Source organism: Vicia villosa, linkage group LG3, assembly GCF_029867415.1.
Source record: "Vicia villosa cultivar HV-30 ecotype Madison, WI linkage group LG3, Vvil1.0, whole genome shotgun sequence".
Lineage (NCBI taxonomy): Eukaryota > Viridiplantae > Streptophyta > Magnoliopsida > Fabales > Fabaceae > Vicia > Vicia villosa.
This window is the reverse complement of record NC_081182.1, coordinates 112,072,872-112,090,615: the sequence shown is the minus strand read 5'-3', so window position 1 is coordinate 112,090,615 and position 17,744 is coordinate 112,072,872. Positions and strand designations below refer to the sequence as shown.

Sequence of the window (17,744 nt, the reverse complement as noted above, 5' to 3'; positions counted from 1 at the left end):
ATTTAAAACGTTGGATTTAAAACGTCAGGTCTTTTTTCGGAGATGCATATTCGAAAAAACCCTTCCCAATTTTTTTGAGATATTGATTAGCTCAGATATGCATATCCCAAATATTTCAATATTCCAATTTTTTTGATTTTATTTTAAAAAAGTATTTATTTATAATATAGTTATAATATAATTATAGTGAATTTTCATTAATAAGGAATAATTAAATATAAATTATTATAAATAAATAATAAATATATTAAATAAAATTTTAATTTTGAAATAATTTATTTTTTAATATTTTTTAAAAATTATAAAAGTAATTATTTTTTTAAATGGTATATATTTAATATGTGATTAAATATTTATGTGGTTAAATTATAAAAATAATTATTTTTTTAAATTATAAAATTAATTTGGTTAAATATTTAATTAATTATATATTTTGATAAAAATAATATATATTTAATTATATATCTTGATTAAAATGATATATATTTAATTATATATCTTGATTAATACAATTAATTATATTATTATTACAATTGATTAATTGATTTACTTTGCTTTCAATTTTTTAGTAAATAAGGAATTTTTTCCGAATATGTATATTTGAAAAATCTCAAGACAAAAAATTGAGTTATTTTGGATGTGCAACTTCGAAGACACATTTTTCTATAAAAAAAAGTGTCTTCGAATGTGCACATCCGAAATTATCTTGTTTTAAGAAAAAAATATATTCGGAGATGTACATCCAAATTATACAAATATTTTAGGAATTTCAACACAGATTTGTCACAAGGTATATGGGTGTAAAAATAATTTCTAAAAAAGAATTAGTAAAATGCTTTTTTTCTCTCTTTTTCATTTATATACTACTTTTTTTTTTTTTTTAAGTGGCCGGAAGGAGTATACTATTTAATTCCAACACAACACTTATGTAATGTCATGATCCGACAATGAAAGTACACATAACATAAATGAATTAACCGTGAAACAAATCCTGACAGTGTCACAGTGTAGTGCTTTCAGATCTTGACGTTAAAGAGTGACACGTAAACTTTTCATGCACTCAATAAAACGTGTCATCTTTTGCCGTTACACCCCATCGGTGATGCGCATCTTTGTTTCTGTTTTTCATTTTAGAGTTCACTCCGATTCACCTAACAAAAATAACTGACATCAGCTTTTGCCATACGAAAGGTTTGTATGCCTGAGAGAAATCATTGTTCGAGAAGCTTGAAGAATAACAATGGCCATGATGATGATGAGCATGATGGTTGCAGTTAATTCTACATCTGATATGGAAAAAAATCTGGCTCATGATCATGCACAGGTTGTTCCTATAACACTCTTTGTCGCTGTTCTTTGCCTATGTTTGCTCATTGGTCACTTGCTTGAAGAGAGTCGATGGATTAATGAATCCATTGTCGCCATTTTTGTTGTAAGATCCATTACCATTATGAAATCTATAATTTCTATTTTAGTTTATCTTGTTGTCTCATCATAATACTTGTTGTCTGTTTTATTGCACATAAGCCTTTTGTTGTTAATCATGAACGGTTGAAATTTTAGTTATGAATGTGATTTCCCTAATAAATCTGTCGTAGACACGACACTGACACGGATAATAATTTTGAAAAAATAAGTAAATTATACATAATTATGTGTTGATGTTCCACACACCAGACACTTCTTTGTTCAGCGTTCCTGGTGTTAATATACTTTATACTTGGTAGGGATGCATTGCTGGATTGGTTATCTTGTTAATAACTAAGGGAAAAAGTTCTCGAATTCTTACATTTAATGAAGAAGTATTCTTCATATATCTACTTCCTCCTATAATATTCAATGCAGGGTAAGACTTTCTCTTTGTCTTAGACTTGAAGCATCTCTTAACGTTTCAAAATTTGATGTTTTTGAGTTATGTTATCCTATCCAACAGATTTCAGGTGAAGAAGAAACAGTTCTTCCATAACTTTTTAACCATCATGCTCTTTGGAGTTGTCGGTGTTTTCATTTCAACGTCTATTATTACCGGTGGTAATGACTAGCTTTTCTTTTTCATGAAATTTATAGCATTGGCATTATGATACTTTTCATGGATTCACCTTACATTTGGTTCACCTAGGCAGCTGGTGGCTGTTTCCCAAGTTGGCCTTCCCTTACCTGACAGCGCGAGATTATCTCGGTAAGATTAATTTCATCATCTCAATATTATGCATTTACACAGGACAATATTTTTAATGATTGGTACGTTTTACGTGTAATATTGTAAATTGGACAGTAGTAAGGTGTAATCTTAAATCCTAAGCTTCACTCTGTAGTCGGACATGTAGGCGCACTCTGTCGAATTTCGTAATCATAACTTTTGTTTTCTTTGTTTGTGTTTTTCTTATCTATTTTCTTTTGAATCGGAGTTGTTCTAACAATGATGATCGACAGTCTCTACATACATATTTGGATAACAATTTGCTTATCTTAATTTGATTCAGCTTTAGGAGTAATTTTCTCCTCAACCGACACAGTATGTACGCTACAGGTTGGTTAGATTTGTGAATAGCTTTATTCATTTAATTATATATATCGGCATAATCTTAGTTTCAACACTGCATTTGGAGGCTTTTGTAGGTTCTTAATCAAGAAGCTACTCCTTTACTATACAGCTTAGTCTTTGGGGAAGGAGTGGTAAACGATGCAACATCAGTTGTACTCTTCAATGCAGTCCAAAAGCTTGATGTTTCAAGACTTAACGGCAAGGCACTCCGTGTTGTTGGTGATTTCTTGTATCTATTCGCAGCAAGCACTGCGCTTGGAGTCATAGTGAGTACTGATAATGAACATTGTAGGCAACAAATGACTATGATATGTTTTTTTCAAGTGTTGTAAGCCGAATTCACAGCTTCCTATAAATTCTTTAGTTAGTCGATCGTAGTTTGTTCTCGGGAATTCCTGTTTACTTCGATGAATTCTTGTTTATGCAGGCTGGACTTGTCACAGCATATATCTTGAAAGCGTTAACCTTTGGAAAGTATGTACATTTTTCTTTATAAGTTCTCTAAAATTGTATTTAAAGATTGATTTGAAATGTAATGAGTTATGAAGGTGAAAATTAGAGGACAAGTTAACAAATTTCCCCCCTGCTTATGCACGCAGACATTCAAGTGTTCGTGAAATCTCAATGATGATGTTAATGGCATATCTATCCTACATGTTGGCAGAGGTATTTGATACTCACTTATTTTTTCCTTTATTGACTCCGCACCAGTTACAAGCCTAAAGAACTAAGGCCTGGTTTGAATAAACAACTTAGTTAAGCACTTAAAATATGAGTGCTTATTAAATAAGCGCATGTGTATAAGTTGTTTCTACTACAAAAGATAAAATAAAGCCAAACTATTTCAATTTACCGATAAGCACTTACACAGGTAGAAAAATTCAAATAAGTGAGTCAAATCATACGCTCAGATAACCTAGAGATTTTTGCTTTTTATCAAGTTTAGATACTTTTTTTATTCACCATCAATCTAAACTGAAAATTCTTATACAGCTACTTGAACTAAGTGGAATCCTCACTGTTTTCTTCTGTGGAATATCAATGTCACATTATGCATGGCATAATGTGACTGAAATTTCAAGAACCACAACCAGGTATTTGGTTAGTCCATTGTAGAGTTTAGTAACTTCCTGACACAAGGTTTTAGTTTTTTGATTTTGATTTCTCTTCTCCAGGCACGTGTTTGCAACAATGTCGTTTATTGCCGAAACCTTCATATTTCTTTACGTCGGTATGGATGCGCTTGACATTGAAAAGTGGAGGATGACCCATTTAAGGTACTATACTTGTTTACGACTATGTACAATTATAAGTATTTTGAATAAAGTGTTTCTGATATAGTCTTCAAAATAACTTGCGAGATTCATTGCAACATAAATATTCTCTTGTCAACTTCATTGCAGATTTGGAAATTTGATGGGAATTTACAGCTGCTTAATCTTCTTAATATTGCTGGGGAGGGCTGCATTTGTTTTTCCCCTCTCAGCACTGGTCAATTATATGAATAGGCGCGTCGAAGATACACCTAGTATCACATTACAACACCAGGTTACTATTCCTGTTTTATATGATAGTCTTGTAGTGTTCCAGTTATCTGAGAAAATAGCTTTTTAGATCGGCTTCTTATGTTTTGTGAACGACACAGATAATCATTTGGTGGGCTGGACTAATGAGGGGAGCAGTCTCCATCGCATTGGCCTTCAAACAGGTATGTTCATGAAGTTTTTGTTTCTAGACATCGTAGTTAGAATGAAATTTATAAAGTAAATGTTCTTATGTATTGAAGTGTAGCATAAGGCGGTACTATTGAATTTTCATTTTATTTTATGCAGTTCACGTTTTCTGGGGTTACTTCAGATCCGGTTAAAGCAACCATGATTACCAACACTATTATTGTTGTCCTTTTCACTACACTCGTGAGTTGCGATTCTCCTTTGATCGATTTGATAGACGAGGATTGTCTAGATTTTATATGCTCAACTTAGGCCAATAATTTATAAACCGGACTAGAAATCAGTCCGGTATGGTCTAGTTTTTTTTTCCTATATGCTCTTAATCTTAGTAATAACAGATAAGAACTTAGAAAAGTCTATGATGAAGCAAAATGATGGTATTGCAGGTGTTTGGTTGCGTCACAAAACCACTTGTTAGACATCTTCTTCCCCACCACCATGCAAGAAGGGTAGACAAGAGACCGGATGAATCAGGGTCAGGGTCAGGGTCACCCGTCGGGGACTTGAATCTACCTTTGCTATCGTTTCACGAGTCAGCAGAAACCAACATTAGCCGCGCAAAGGAAAGCCTATCCATGCTAATAGAAAGTCCTGTGTACACCATACATTACTATTGGAGGAAGTTTGATGATGCCTACATGAGACCTATATTTGGAGGACCTTGCTCTAACCCTAACCCTAGCCCTAACCCTTCAGAGTGCTAGCAAATCAATTCAACATATCATATTGGATATCTAAGAGATAAAGATGCACTTGAAAGTTGGAAAACAAATGATGATCCGCGTTAGTCCAGTTTTGAAGATCAAGCATCTTCAAAGCACATTCAACACGAGTTAGGGACGAATATCGCAGAAAAAAGTGAACTTGAAGCGCTCTAAGTAAGTAGTTAGTTTCTTCAGACTGATCAATCTCGAGGCATGTTAGAAATATCACACTTTTTGAGTTATTGTATACTCTAGAAAAAATTTGGTTGATCAAAATACTAGTTCTTTTTTGTTTATTGTTCGAATTATAAGAATACAGATTGCAGATTAAGGTGTAAAGGGAGGGATATATATAACTTGAAATTCTTGTCATTGAGTGAAAAGCACATTGTGTTTTATGATATTTTTAGTACATCAAATAACTATATAAAATTTAATAGGTAGGAAACTGATACATCATTCATCTTGCATACATATATGTAAAAGATACTCAAATTGAAAAGTAACTAATTTATTTGAAGGGGTAACCTAAGACAAGTGATTCATTTCTCAGTAATTGCTTCAATTCTCTGCAAAACAAAAAAGAACATGTCACAAAACAGTGATACCAAAATCAATAATAAAAGCTGTCAAATCATGGTTAATTAATTACCTCTACATCCAGATGGTGGTTTTAGACCACATTTTTTTATCAAGGCCAATGCTTTTGTAGGGTTGATTCCAAGTGCAGGTAGAAGAGACTTGTATCTGCAAAAGCAAGACAATTGACCCTTTTTAATTACTGCACAACATCTTGCAGTTGGTTTTGGAGGGTTTTTCCCAGTAATTGCTGCTTTGCATAAGTTTAGCTTACTTATGTCAATGTTACATATTTCTGTAGCTTTGGCACCACCAAACAATGTAATGAGCAATGCAACAAAAACTAGCCAATTCAAAATCAAAACATTGAGATTATTCTTTGCCATTCTCTCCTAATTACTATGATATGAATAGGGTATAATGTTAATTTATATATAGTTGAGTTTTAGACTTTAGGGTGTTATTGTTACTTGAAATATTGTTTTACATGGCTTCACATGGTTTTAGGTGTGCAAGTTGCAATATTATTTTACTTAGCTTCACTTGGTTTTAGGTGTGTCATGTGAATTCACTTGATAGATGCTCACAAGATAGGTTAACACAAGAAGTCAAGATGAGATGTTGACCACAACAAAACAATCTTTAAACTGGCCTATTTGTCTAAGCACGAATCTACTTAGTATTATTGTTTTTGAATCATATCTCATTAAGTGTGACTTTTAATAAGTTTCTACAAATCGAGGACTAAGTATTTTGCATCCGACAAATCTTATATAGACTTTTATACAATTTTAGATCTCTACCATATCCAATTTATACAATTATATTTTCTAACATTTATATCTGTCACACTCTTATATGATGCGAAGTGTTCACACTAGATCATATATTTTAATATTCTCTCTTCGTTAATTCAAATTACCTCTTATCTTTTTATCTTTAAAGGCTATTCTCCATGAAGAATTAACACATCTTTACCATTCACTTACAATAAATCGCATAACTCATGTGTATTGATCACATAATCACAATATATTTACATGAACATAGAGGGTGGGCCCAGCGGAAGAGAGTTTGGGTCTCAAGGGTTTGCTCCCCTTAGGGTCTCGAGTTCGATGGTGCCCCAGACCAAAATAAATCTCAAACCCTCAAGGGTCGGGATGAAAGCCCTTTATGTGGATTAGTCGATCTGACTGGTTGGACATCATATATATATATATATATATATATATATATATATATATATATATATATATATATATATATATATATATATATATATATATATATATATATATATATATATATATATATATATATATATAAAGAAATAATATATTTACATGTTCATAATACGTTTCAGATGTTCATGTTTGAAAGATCATTAAGTCCCGAGTATACTCTATTAATCATGAATGAAGCATTTAAAAAAATAAAACTTTTTACAAGTCATTTGTTCTTGACCTTTATCATTAACCTAATTTTGGTGATTCCAATGCATTTGGCTTTTCAGATGATTAACTGAACCATCTAACAAATATCTTAAAGCAATTTAAAAAAAAAATCAAATTTCAACAAGTACTTAATCATGAAAGCAATTTAGTTTTCACATGTATTTGTTTGTGCATTTCCTTTGATCATCCTTAGCTAACTGGATGTCTCATCTAACAGAATGTCGGCATTATTTCTTTCTTCTATTAAATTACTATGACAATTCCAGAGAAATGTGATAACAGTAAATTAGTGTTAAAGCATTGAATTGCCTCCTAATAAGCACTTATTTAACGTCATTAGCTTGATGCCTATTTTTCTTCTACGAATCATTTAAGGGAATGACAGTGATGTTGTTGTCATCCATTGAGGTACAGTTTTTGTCGTTGACTATTAACAACCCAATTTTCTTTGGTTAATGGGTCTTCCATTTTTACTGATCTATAAGGCTTAACTTCTTTAATCATGAATGATTCAGACCATTTTGACCTTAGTTTTTCAAAAAACAAATTAAGCATGAAACTAAACACTAGGACCATTCTCCTAGTTTAAATTATTTTCTTAACATTTGTTATATAAAATTTGTCTTTGTTATATTTGCTTGTGTTTAAAACATCATTCTCACTCTAATTTAAACAAAATCTGAAAACTTAGGCAAAGAATAAAAGAATCTATTAATCTAAGCTCAAGCATGTTCTGATATACTGGTCACTATATCTTCTTGAAGATTTTTGAACATAATAGACTCTGACATGACACAAGTAAAATCAAAACTGTCAAATATCATCTGTGTTAAAAGAAGTTTGTATTCTAAGCATCATTCCTGTCAGAACTTCTAAAGAAGATTTGTGCACTGACAAAATGCTATATCCAACAATCTTCTGAAAGAAATAGACAGAATAGAAAATTACTCAGGAAGCTAGCAGCATACATTCCTTTCAGATATTCATCTCAGGGGGAGATTGTTAGAACTCGGGAGTAGCTAAATCAGAAACAAACAGGAGTATTTAATTCAGGGGGGACTATGCTTAACTTAAATCATCCCAGCCTATCCCTAAAGAACTATGCAAATCAGGGGGAGAGTTCACAAAATGTAGGAAGAAAAATTAGTACACCTACTCTGTCAAGTCTTTTTTATGATAACAAAAAGGGGGAGAAAAAGAGAAATATGATTAGAATCTAAGTTACCTGATTGAACATGAAATATGATGAAATATAATTGCTTATTTATTATTACCTCATAAAATTGTTCCATCAAAATACATAGTTTTTGTCATCATCAAAAAGGGGGAGATTGTTAGAACAAGATTGAGAATCTATGTTCAGAATCTAGTTTTGATGATAAGCAAACGTATGTATTCTGAAGCAACAATTTTATTGCTAATGGTTTCATTTAGTGTGCAGATATTATGCTTATACAGGATTCATCAGAAAAAGAGTACAACCACTACATCAGAAACTGGCTTAAATATGAAATCAAATATCCAGAAGATTGACGAAGCTAAACATCATTCATCAAATGTTCTGATTAAGAATACGTCAAACAAGCCAAGATCAGCAAATCAGAAGTAAAGAAGCAACAATGAAGAACAAGACCATTCAGAAGAATATGCAACAACAACAGTATCACAAGAAGCTAGATTTCAACAAAATAACCTTCAAAGAAATACCAATGTTTACATACAACAAGCAAGAATCAGAAAGTACATCAGAAGATTCAAAAGAATTGAAAAAGAAATATCAAATACATGAAGATTCATTACAGCAAGAAGATCATATATGAAAAAGATCAAAAGTTCTGAAAGTGCAATGCAGTGACATACAAAACGCAAACAACAAAAGAGTCACTTGGGAACCAATGAAGAATCTATAGCTCAGCATACAAAGTGAATCGAATACAAAGAGCTTAGAATCAAATGGAGAGCCGTGAGAAACATCATCACATGCAAAACGGTTACAACATTTAAAAGGAACAACTCCCAAGGTTAAAAGAACAAGCAAGCTACGTGCAGCACATTGGAAAAGAAAAACCAAAGTAGTACGCCACTGACTGACATCAAGATAAGGTTCTGTCATGGACACATGCAGCCAATCAATACGAAGCATTCAAAACCACACCCAACCAAATTGCAACAACTACATTCCAACGATAACCACTCATCAAGCTATAAATAGAACCAAACTTCAAACTTGATAATGTGTGAGTGACCATCATATATGGTATCCATCTATCCATCCACCTATCCAAAAATGAAGAGTGAGTGATCATCCATCCCTTGTATGGATTCAGAGAGAAAGAGAGAATATCCGGTAAGGATCATCCATGGAGAAAGGATCAAGAGTGCAATCAAAGAAATATTCTGCACAAGAAGAAGAGAATGAATCTGCAGGATGCATTTGTGCATTTGTAGATGAAGCAGCTAAGCATGAACAATTAATTGTAGAAATATGAAGACATGCATCAGAAGATACAAGAGGCAATACATACTCTATATGTAACAAGCAACAAAACTGATATACACTGATCATATGCCTGTACTATACAAGAGAGATAAAATGTGTGAGAAAGAAAACACACATCAGAAGATACACAAGAGGCAACACATACTATGTATGTAATCATCCACGTTGATGTTATGCACTAAACACATGCCTATGTGATGGAAATGGAGAGCATGAACGTGAAAGCTGACGAGCTAATTCAACTGCTCCATTAAGAGGCAATATACATTATGTGTATGATGATTAAACGTTGAAATACACATCATATGCCTACCATGAAGAATATCTCAGAGGATGAAGAAGAAAACCTGCATGCTATGCAGAATGCTCCATTGAGGAGATATAAAGACATCCAAGAATACCTGATCAAGCATTAAATTGATCATGTTGAAAGGCAAAGGGAACTGAATACACTGAGTTGTTGCTCGTAGAGTGTTTCATGTTTACTGATGTTAATCAATGTGTTATTAGCTGTTATCAGCTTAATGATCAGTATTGAAGAAGAAGATGAAGATCAAGGCAGAAGCAACCAACATAAGAGCTGCTACTTTTAATCTTCTTATAGAAGAAGAAGAAGATCTCATCCAAAAGTTGAAGAATAGAAGACTACAAGACTATGTATTGTTCTTGTAATTAATTTTAAAACACATAGAGTTGTTGCTCGTAGTGTGTTGTATCTTAGGAAATTTCTGATAGATTGTTTAGACTCCATAAGTGACTTCTAGTCAGTGAGTCATAAACATTTGTACTTAACGTAGGAGAACATCTGCTTGAATAAGAAGCACATCTGTAAATCTCGAGAAGATGCCTTGAGCGACCAGTTAAGGTCAGAAGCTTGAGAAGACAATTGACCGCGGTCATTGTGGAAATCTCTTGGAGACCAAGTGAAGTTCAGGAGTCCAGGAGTCAATGGATGTTATATCTCGTGGAGATCACTGAACAGTCCATTGCAGTCAGTCACAGCAGGTAGCTGTGTAGGGAGTTAGTCACAACGCGTTGTTGTGCAAGGTTCCTGAGTCAATGAACGTTATATCTCGTGGAGATCATTGAACGGGTCATTGTCCAAATGGTGAGTCACAACAGTTGGCTGTGCAGGATGGTTAGTCACGACGGAGGATCGTGCGATTGTAATCATGATTCGGTTATAGTGGATTAAGACCTCTGTTGAGAGGCAAATCACTTGAAGAAGGTGGAATGGAGGTAGTCTTATTCAGAAGGTGAACCAGGATAAAAATGAAGGTGTCTTTCACTTTCTGTACTCTACGTTTTAACTTAGAACATTCATGCAAAAGTTCTTCAGAACTGTACTGAGACCAGCCAGAAGTTTTGATGAAACACAGAAGTTAAAATGAACATCTAGTTGGTTATGTAGTTCTACTTCCACATGCTTCTGAAACCCCAAAATCATAATCCAATAGATGATAAAACGAAAGAAAGTAAAGACATTAAAAAGAAAGGGAAATTTAATCAGGTAAAGAACCCAATTACATCCCCCCTTTCTTGTGTTTTTCTCCACCTTCAGTTACATATTAAATGCATAAGATAAAATTGGAAGAAGAATTCAAACCTATAGTTCAACCACAAAGGGGATTGAATCCTACCATGAAAGAAGTGGTTCCAAAAGAATTCTTAAAATTTCTTGAAGCAATTATCATTTATCCAATTTTTTATAGTTCTTAGGTGAGTCATGTGAATGAAGTCCCTAAGAAGGGAGGTATAATTGTCATTACAAATGAAAAGAACGAGATAATTTTAACTCTTATTGTTACCATATGGCGGATGTGTATTAATCACAGGAGGCTGAACCAAGCAACGAGAAAAGATTATTTTCCACTACCCTTTATGGATCAATTATTAGAAAGGTTAGTAGTTCAAACTTACTATTGTTTTTTAGATGGATATTTGAGATACAATCAAGTTGTTGTAGATCCCGCAAACCAAGAAAAGACTGCTTTCATATGCTCTTTCAGAGTATGTTTCTTACCGTACAATGCCATATGGCTTATGCAACACTCTTGATACCTTTCAAATCTGCAAGATTTATATCTTTTTCGGATATGATCAAATATTCTATTGATGTATTTAAGGATGATTTTTCTGATTTTGGTAATAATTTTTATATTTGCCTTGCACAACTTAATGTTGTTCTTGAAAGATGCACCGAAACGAACATTGTTTTAAATTAGGAGAAATGTCATTTTATGGTAACTGAAGGTATCGTTTTGGGGCATAAAATTTCAACGAAAGGCATAGAGGTGGATCAAGCCAAAATTGAGGTGATTGAAAAATTACCCCTCTAGTGAATGTGAAAGGGGTGAAAAGTTTCCTTGGACGTGCTAGTTTTTATTGAAGATTCATAAAGGACTTCTCCAAGATTTCCAAGCCGCTTTGAAACTTACTTGTCAAGGAAAATGATTTTATTTTTTTATAATGAATGCCTTAAATCTTTTTTGGTCATTAAAGAATAGCTTGTGATTGCACCCGTAATCGTTGCACCAAATTGGGAAATGCCCTTTGAAATGATGTGTGATGTGAGTGATTAAGTGGTGGCACGGTTCTAGGTCAACACCACGGTAAAATTTTCCATGCAATTTATTATGCTGGTAAAGTTTTGAATGAAAATAAGATGAGTTATACCACAACTGAAAAAGAATTACTAGCAATATTATTTGCTTTGGTAAAATTTCGAGCATATTTAATTGGTTCAAAATGGTTGTTTTTATAGATCATGCAGCATTGAAATAACTTTTCAACAAGGGAGATTCAAAGCCAAGGAAACTCAGTTGGATATTATTTCTACACGAGTTCAACTTGGAAATAAGAGACAAAACAGTGTTAAAAAATGTTGTAGCAGGTCACTTGTCAAGGTTTGAGAATGAAGATGTCACCAAGAAGGAAAAAAGAATTAATGAAGATATTATTGAACGAGATGAAATGCCTCTTAAAGGTGTAATTATGGTTGGAATTTTTGACTGTCGGGGAGTTGGTTTTATGGGTCATTTTCCTCCATCCAAATCTAATGTTTACATTCTAGTTTGTGTTGATCAAGTCACCAAATGGGCTGAAACAACAACTTGTATAGCTAATGATGCCGAAACTATCGATAATTGTTTGAAAAAGAATTTTTTTGCTAGATTCAGAATCCATAGAGTGATGATCAGTTATGGGGGACACACTTTTGCAAAAAATACTTGGAAAGTGTGTTGGCCAAATATAATGCCAAGCATAAAGTATCCACACTGTATCATGCTCAAACTTGTGGACAAAATAGATCTTGAAAAATACAGATGCTACATCCAGGAAAGATTGGTCGAAAAAGCTAAATGATGCTCTAAAGGATTATAGGACGACATTTAAGATTCGTCTTGGATTGTCACCATATATGGTGGTTTATGGGAAAGCTTGTTATTTACTTGTTGAGCTAGAATATAAAGCATATTGGGCAATCAAGTTCATATAGGACAAAAAAATTTGTTGTACAAATCTCGACTGAGGTTGTTCACTGGTAAGTTGAAATCGAGATGGTCTGGACCTTTCATTGTGAATAAGGTGTTTGCAAATATTGTTGTAGAAATAAAAGATTCAAGAGACTTGCATATTTTCATGGTAAATGGATAAAGGTTAAAGATCTATTCAGGAGGAAAAATAGCATCAGAGAAGGTTTCTCTAGTGCATAGCGATCCTTAGACGAAAGAGTCAAGCTTATGACCTTAAAGAAACACTTAATGAGAGGCAACCCATTAGAGTTTGTGTTTTAGTTTTCAAATTTTCGCATTATTAGATATGATCCAAGAAAGAGTACTAACTATCATGAAGCTATTCCCCATTTGTATTTCGCTTTGCTTTAATTAATGAACTTGTTTCTTTTGTTGTTTCTTTCAATTTTAATTTTTCTACCTTACTAGTGCCAACATGAAAAAGAAAAGAAAAGTCAACAGAAAAATAATTAACAAAGTGATCATCATGGAAGTTTCCTTGCAGATTGAAAATTAATGAAGAAAATGGAAGGCGACTGCTTGTACTCAATCTACAAATAACTCAACTTATAAGATTTGAGCATAATATTTCCATTTTTCATTTTTGTTTCTTATAAGAGTATTCATACATTAGTTATTTACTATCATTTGTATTGTCTTTTATTTGAGTATATTGGTTTGATAAATAGATACTAAGGCAGTTGTTTGTGAAAACTCTTAGTCTTTTTAAGCCACCCTATTTTAATATGATTATATGCCTTGCTAACAAATTTGAACCATAACCATTATTTCAATGACATAACCTTTATTATATAGCCATTTGACTTGAAAGATTAATTCTTTCAACCCTCTTTGGAGTTAGGTAGAAATACTTGATTTACTTGTATGATGCAAAACAATAAGTTTGGGGTTACTTTTGGAAGTTAGTAACAAATAAGTTTGGGGTTGGGGTACTAGAGAAATTGGTCAAAAGAAAAGAAAAAAAATTACAAGAAGTTAAAAATAGCTTCTTCAAAAAAAGTTTGTGAAAAAGAAAAAGAAAAGGACAAAAAAAATGCATTCTCTAGTATCGAGTGAATAAGAAAATAGCGATATGAAAGGAGGAAGATAACATCAGGGAAACTAGGTACCTAACTCCAAAGGTTTAAGCCTACTATTATAAATTATCTTACCCTGACATAAGCCATTTTACAGCCGTAAAAAGACCTCAAAAGTGTGTGTTTAAATATGACTTTGATTGATTTGGTTAGAAACTTTACAAACTCATTGTTAAATGATTTTGTATATTCATTGTGTGATTACCCTATCAAATTGAGCGCATATATGTGAGATGAGAGACATGTTGAGTACTTGTATGTTCGAAAGAATTTTTCCGAGTTGCTTGGATTGAAGAAGGGAATAGAAGTGTTGATCATCAAAATAAGAAAGGTAATGAAGGGCTCATCGTGGTGTGATGCTTCCCATTGTGGCACGATGAGGAAACTAATTCTAACATGTTTTAATGCTTTAAATAGAGAATGTTGGCTCCTTTTTTAGGGTTTCGAATTTGATAGAGAAAGTGACGATTGAGGATTACCAAAGTGATAATTTTGAAATTTTTGAAAGCAATTAGAGACCTTATTTTTCCTTGATTTTAATGTTCCCTTCATCTAAACTCATGGTAACTGTTAAAATCACTATAAGTAGCTAGATTCAATAGATTAGGTCTTTTTAGACAAACCTCTTGTACTTGTTGGATCATATGATTTTTTGATGTTAATTAAATTATTTTGTTATTTTTATTAATTAAATGTCCATGTGTTCATTGCTTTTTATGTATTGACACATGTATGAATTAATATCAGATGAGTAGGGATTTCTGACCGTTAGTCAACCGATATGATCTAGGAAAATTATTCAACTTAGTAATTAAGTAGGAATATGGAATTAAACTTTGAATTGGCCTAAGGAATTAGGGAATTATTGTTTAGGTTAGTGAGATGTACACTAAGGAATTGGGTGCAGTGGTTGTGTTAATTTTCCATAATACTTTAACATATTATGAATTTAAGTAATGCACAGTTCATCAACAAGTATAAGTAGAGGAGTCGAGATAAGATCTAATTGATTTCAAATCCGTTAATTTCACATTTTTATTCTTGAATTGAATAACTCTGAACCCCCTTTTGTTATTTACTCTAATTCACATGTAGTTACCTTGTTAAAATTAGCAATCCCTATAGAGACAAATTTATTTTATTACTTCGACGATACTAGTACACTTGCTAGAATTGTCCATCAAGAGCCATATGGAAGGAGAATTTGCATCCGACTCAGCATCCTCCGATAAACGATCTCGTCTATAAGAACCCCCTTTAACTGGAGTGTATTGGAAATTACCCTGATTCCTCTTGATATGAGAAGGAGATGGTGAAGGCTCACAAACAGAGAGAGGTTAGGCGTTGTAGTAGTAAGCTGTCCACCTTAGGAATTGAACTTGGGAGAATAGTTGCAGTTGTTACTGGGGAAATAATTGCCACTTGTGTGTGAACCCCCATAGAAAGAGTAGCCGCAGTAGCAGAAGTCTCCACCACTTGACCCGATGAGTCGGTTGTAAAACACTGGTCCTTGGAAAGAATTAGAAGCTTTTACAACACATTCATGTTATTTTCAAGATACAAGTTACACTTGTTAAAAAAGAGGCGCCACGGGTTCCCATCCTTACCTAAGCGTTCTTGCCTCTCTGCATGGTCGGAGCACTGATAATCACACAAGTATCAATCTATTTGTTCATTCATTAAGAGCGAGGAACTTCACTAGGAATAAATCTTTCTTGATGCTTGAGTCCTTGATACCAAGCACACGGATTCTCCTTCATTTTTACCCTCTTAGAGGATAGAGGACTTAGCTCGGTGTGGTAAGAAGAAAGGGGCCGGTGGAAGTTAACTCAAGATAAATACTTAAAAAATACTCTTGATAGAGTGAGGAAATCCAAATGGAGCCGAGGACGATTCGAATGCAAAGTAAGCCTGAAAGAGTAATAGGTTTCACCAGCATGAAACGTTCGAGAAATACACCCATTCATTGGTGAAAGACGGAAAACTCTTAGACGATTCATCACAGCTATCTCAAAATCACATAAGGGAAAATATACCCCTACCTAGTAAAGAGGAACTCATACAGAGAAACTAAACAACCTTCAAAAGAGTTGCATAGCCTCTTGTAACACGGTGGGAGAACTGACTTTAATATTTCGCAAACAATGTTGCGGTGTGCAAGAGTCGCCACCGACTTTTTTTATCCAATTTATAGGAAAGGTAAAAATCAGAAAAAAGACCTTTTTTAAAGAAACGGTCTCGGGGGATAAGTTATGAAAATGGAAGGTATAAGCACCCTTTTCATCCGTAGTTATCTACGGGCTCTTAATTTGCTTAGCTCATTTTGTTTGTTTGCTTAAAAAAAAGGGTGTGAGGTGCGTTTAGAAAAAAGGTTTGAAAAGGACTTTAACTTGTAATAAAAGTGTAGCCTTTGCTTTGAAAGAGTGATATGAAAAAGCTTTTTATTTGTTTTTGATTGAGCAAGCAAATTAACAGTAACTTACCCTAAGTTTGGTCTTTTCTATTCTTCTTTATCTTCCTTAGGACTAACCATACCATTTTTGGGCAGGTAGTCCTTTTTATTGGATGTACGAGTCATCGAAGGGTCATCTATGGTCATATATGCAACAAATAAAGGTACCTTAGCATTTTAGCGGGACTATCATCATTTTCCGAGGGACGAGATCATTTACCGACGGCAACCTTGAGGGACATCGAGGGACTATGATCTTTTATGATGATTTTACTCGAGGGTTATCGTTTTGCTAAGATACCTCTATGTTCAAGGTATATGACCATTTTTTATTCGTAAGGCAACCAAAGAGGGGGTACCCTAGAGGTGAGTGCGTGCAAGTATGTTGCATTCAGTTATTTTTATTTATCTTGGAATTAGGGGTGATTTAACGATTGATTTTTTATCTTCCCATACAATCCTAGGACATACATCTAGCAATTAAATATGTACAGGAAATTAAAATGCGGAAATTAAATCCTACGCTATTACAAGGCTTCGGGGATGGGGGATTACATATAACCAAAAAAAATAAGAGATGTGCGGAAAGTAAAGACCTAGTTAGACTATTACAACCTAAGCGCAGTTACATAATCAATAAAAGTGCAGAAAATAAATCTAATTAGACTATTACAACTTTTGAACGATAAAAAATAATCAAGTATGAAATTGCGAATAGCTACAAGAATAGTTCAATAGCTCAAATGTACCTCGCAATAAACAAAAATATATTAGTAACACAAAATAATGTATGAGAAAAATGATAAAAAAAAAATATGAACAAATGTTAATCAAAATTGACAAAAGAAAAATCTATAAATTCAAATTAAATTCTAACAAAACTTAAATGAAATTAAAACAATATTTTTTCGGTATTTTTAATAAAGTAAACATCTTAATTAATTTAATCAAAATAATTAATTAAAAACTAATTACATTTCAAACCTAATTAAATAAATTATTATAAGAACTCCTAACTAATAAAACTAAAATAAACAAATTAGTTAGAAGAGTAAAATGAAGATATATGGCCCAATATTTAAATAAGCCCAAAAGCCTAGATTTAACAACAACAACAACAAAAAGTAGTGAAAGAAAAAAAAAAGAAAATAAGAGAATGTAGTAA

General features: G+C 33.0%; 2 protein-coding genes across 2 annotated transcripts; one reads left to right on the top strand and one right to left on the bottom strand.

Moving 5' to 3' along the window:
* The first annotated feature begins 1,060 nt into the window (after window positions 1-1,060).
* On the top strand, window positions 1,061-5,383 carry LOC131662337 (sodium/hydrogen exchanger 4). The gene is made up of 14 exons (XM_058932101.1): window positions 1,061-1,432; window positions 1,728-1,846; window positions 1,934-2,031; window positions 2,120-2,179; window positions 2,484-2,530; window positions 2,620-2,811; window positions 2,973-3,019; window positions 3,145-3,211; window positions 3,539-3,639; window positions 3,721-3,822; window positions 3,949-4,093; window positions 4,191-4,253; window positions 4,378-4,461; window positions 4,665-5,383. The coding sequence occupies exons 1-14, from the start codon at window positions 1,241-1,243 to the stop codon at window positions 4,980-4,982; spliced, it is 1,635 nt and encodes a 544-aa protein (XP_058788084.1). The 5' UTR covers window positions 1,061-1,240; the 3' UTR covers window positions 4,983-5,383.
* Window positions 5,384-5,413: 30 nt separating this feature from the next.
* Window positions 5,414-6,004, bottom strand: LOC131662338 (putative lipid-transfer protein DIR1). The gene is made up of 2 exons (XM_058932102.1): window positions 5,635-6,004; window positions 5,414-5,551 (listed from the first exon to the last, which is right to left on the bottom strand). Exons 1-2 carry the CDS (start codon window positions 5,945-5,947, stop codon window positions 5,544-5,546), a joined length of 321 nt encoding a protein of 106 aa, XP_058788085.1. The 5' UTR covers window positions 5,948-6,004; the 3' UTR covers window positions 5,414-5,543.
* Window positions 6,005-17,744: the final 11,740 nt, after the last annotated feature.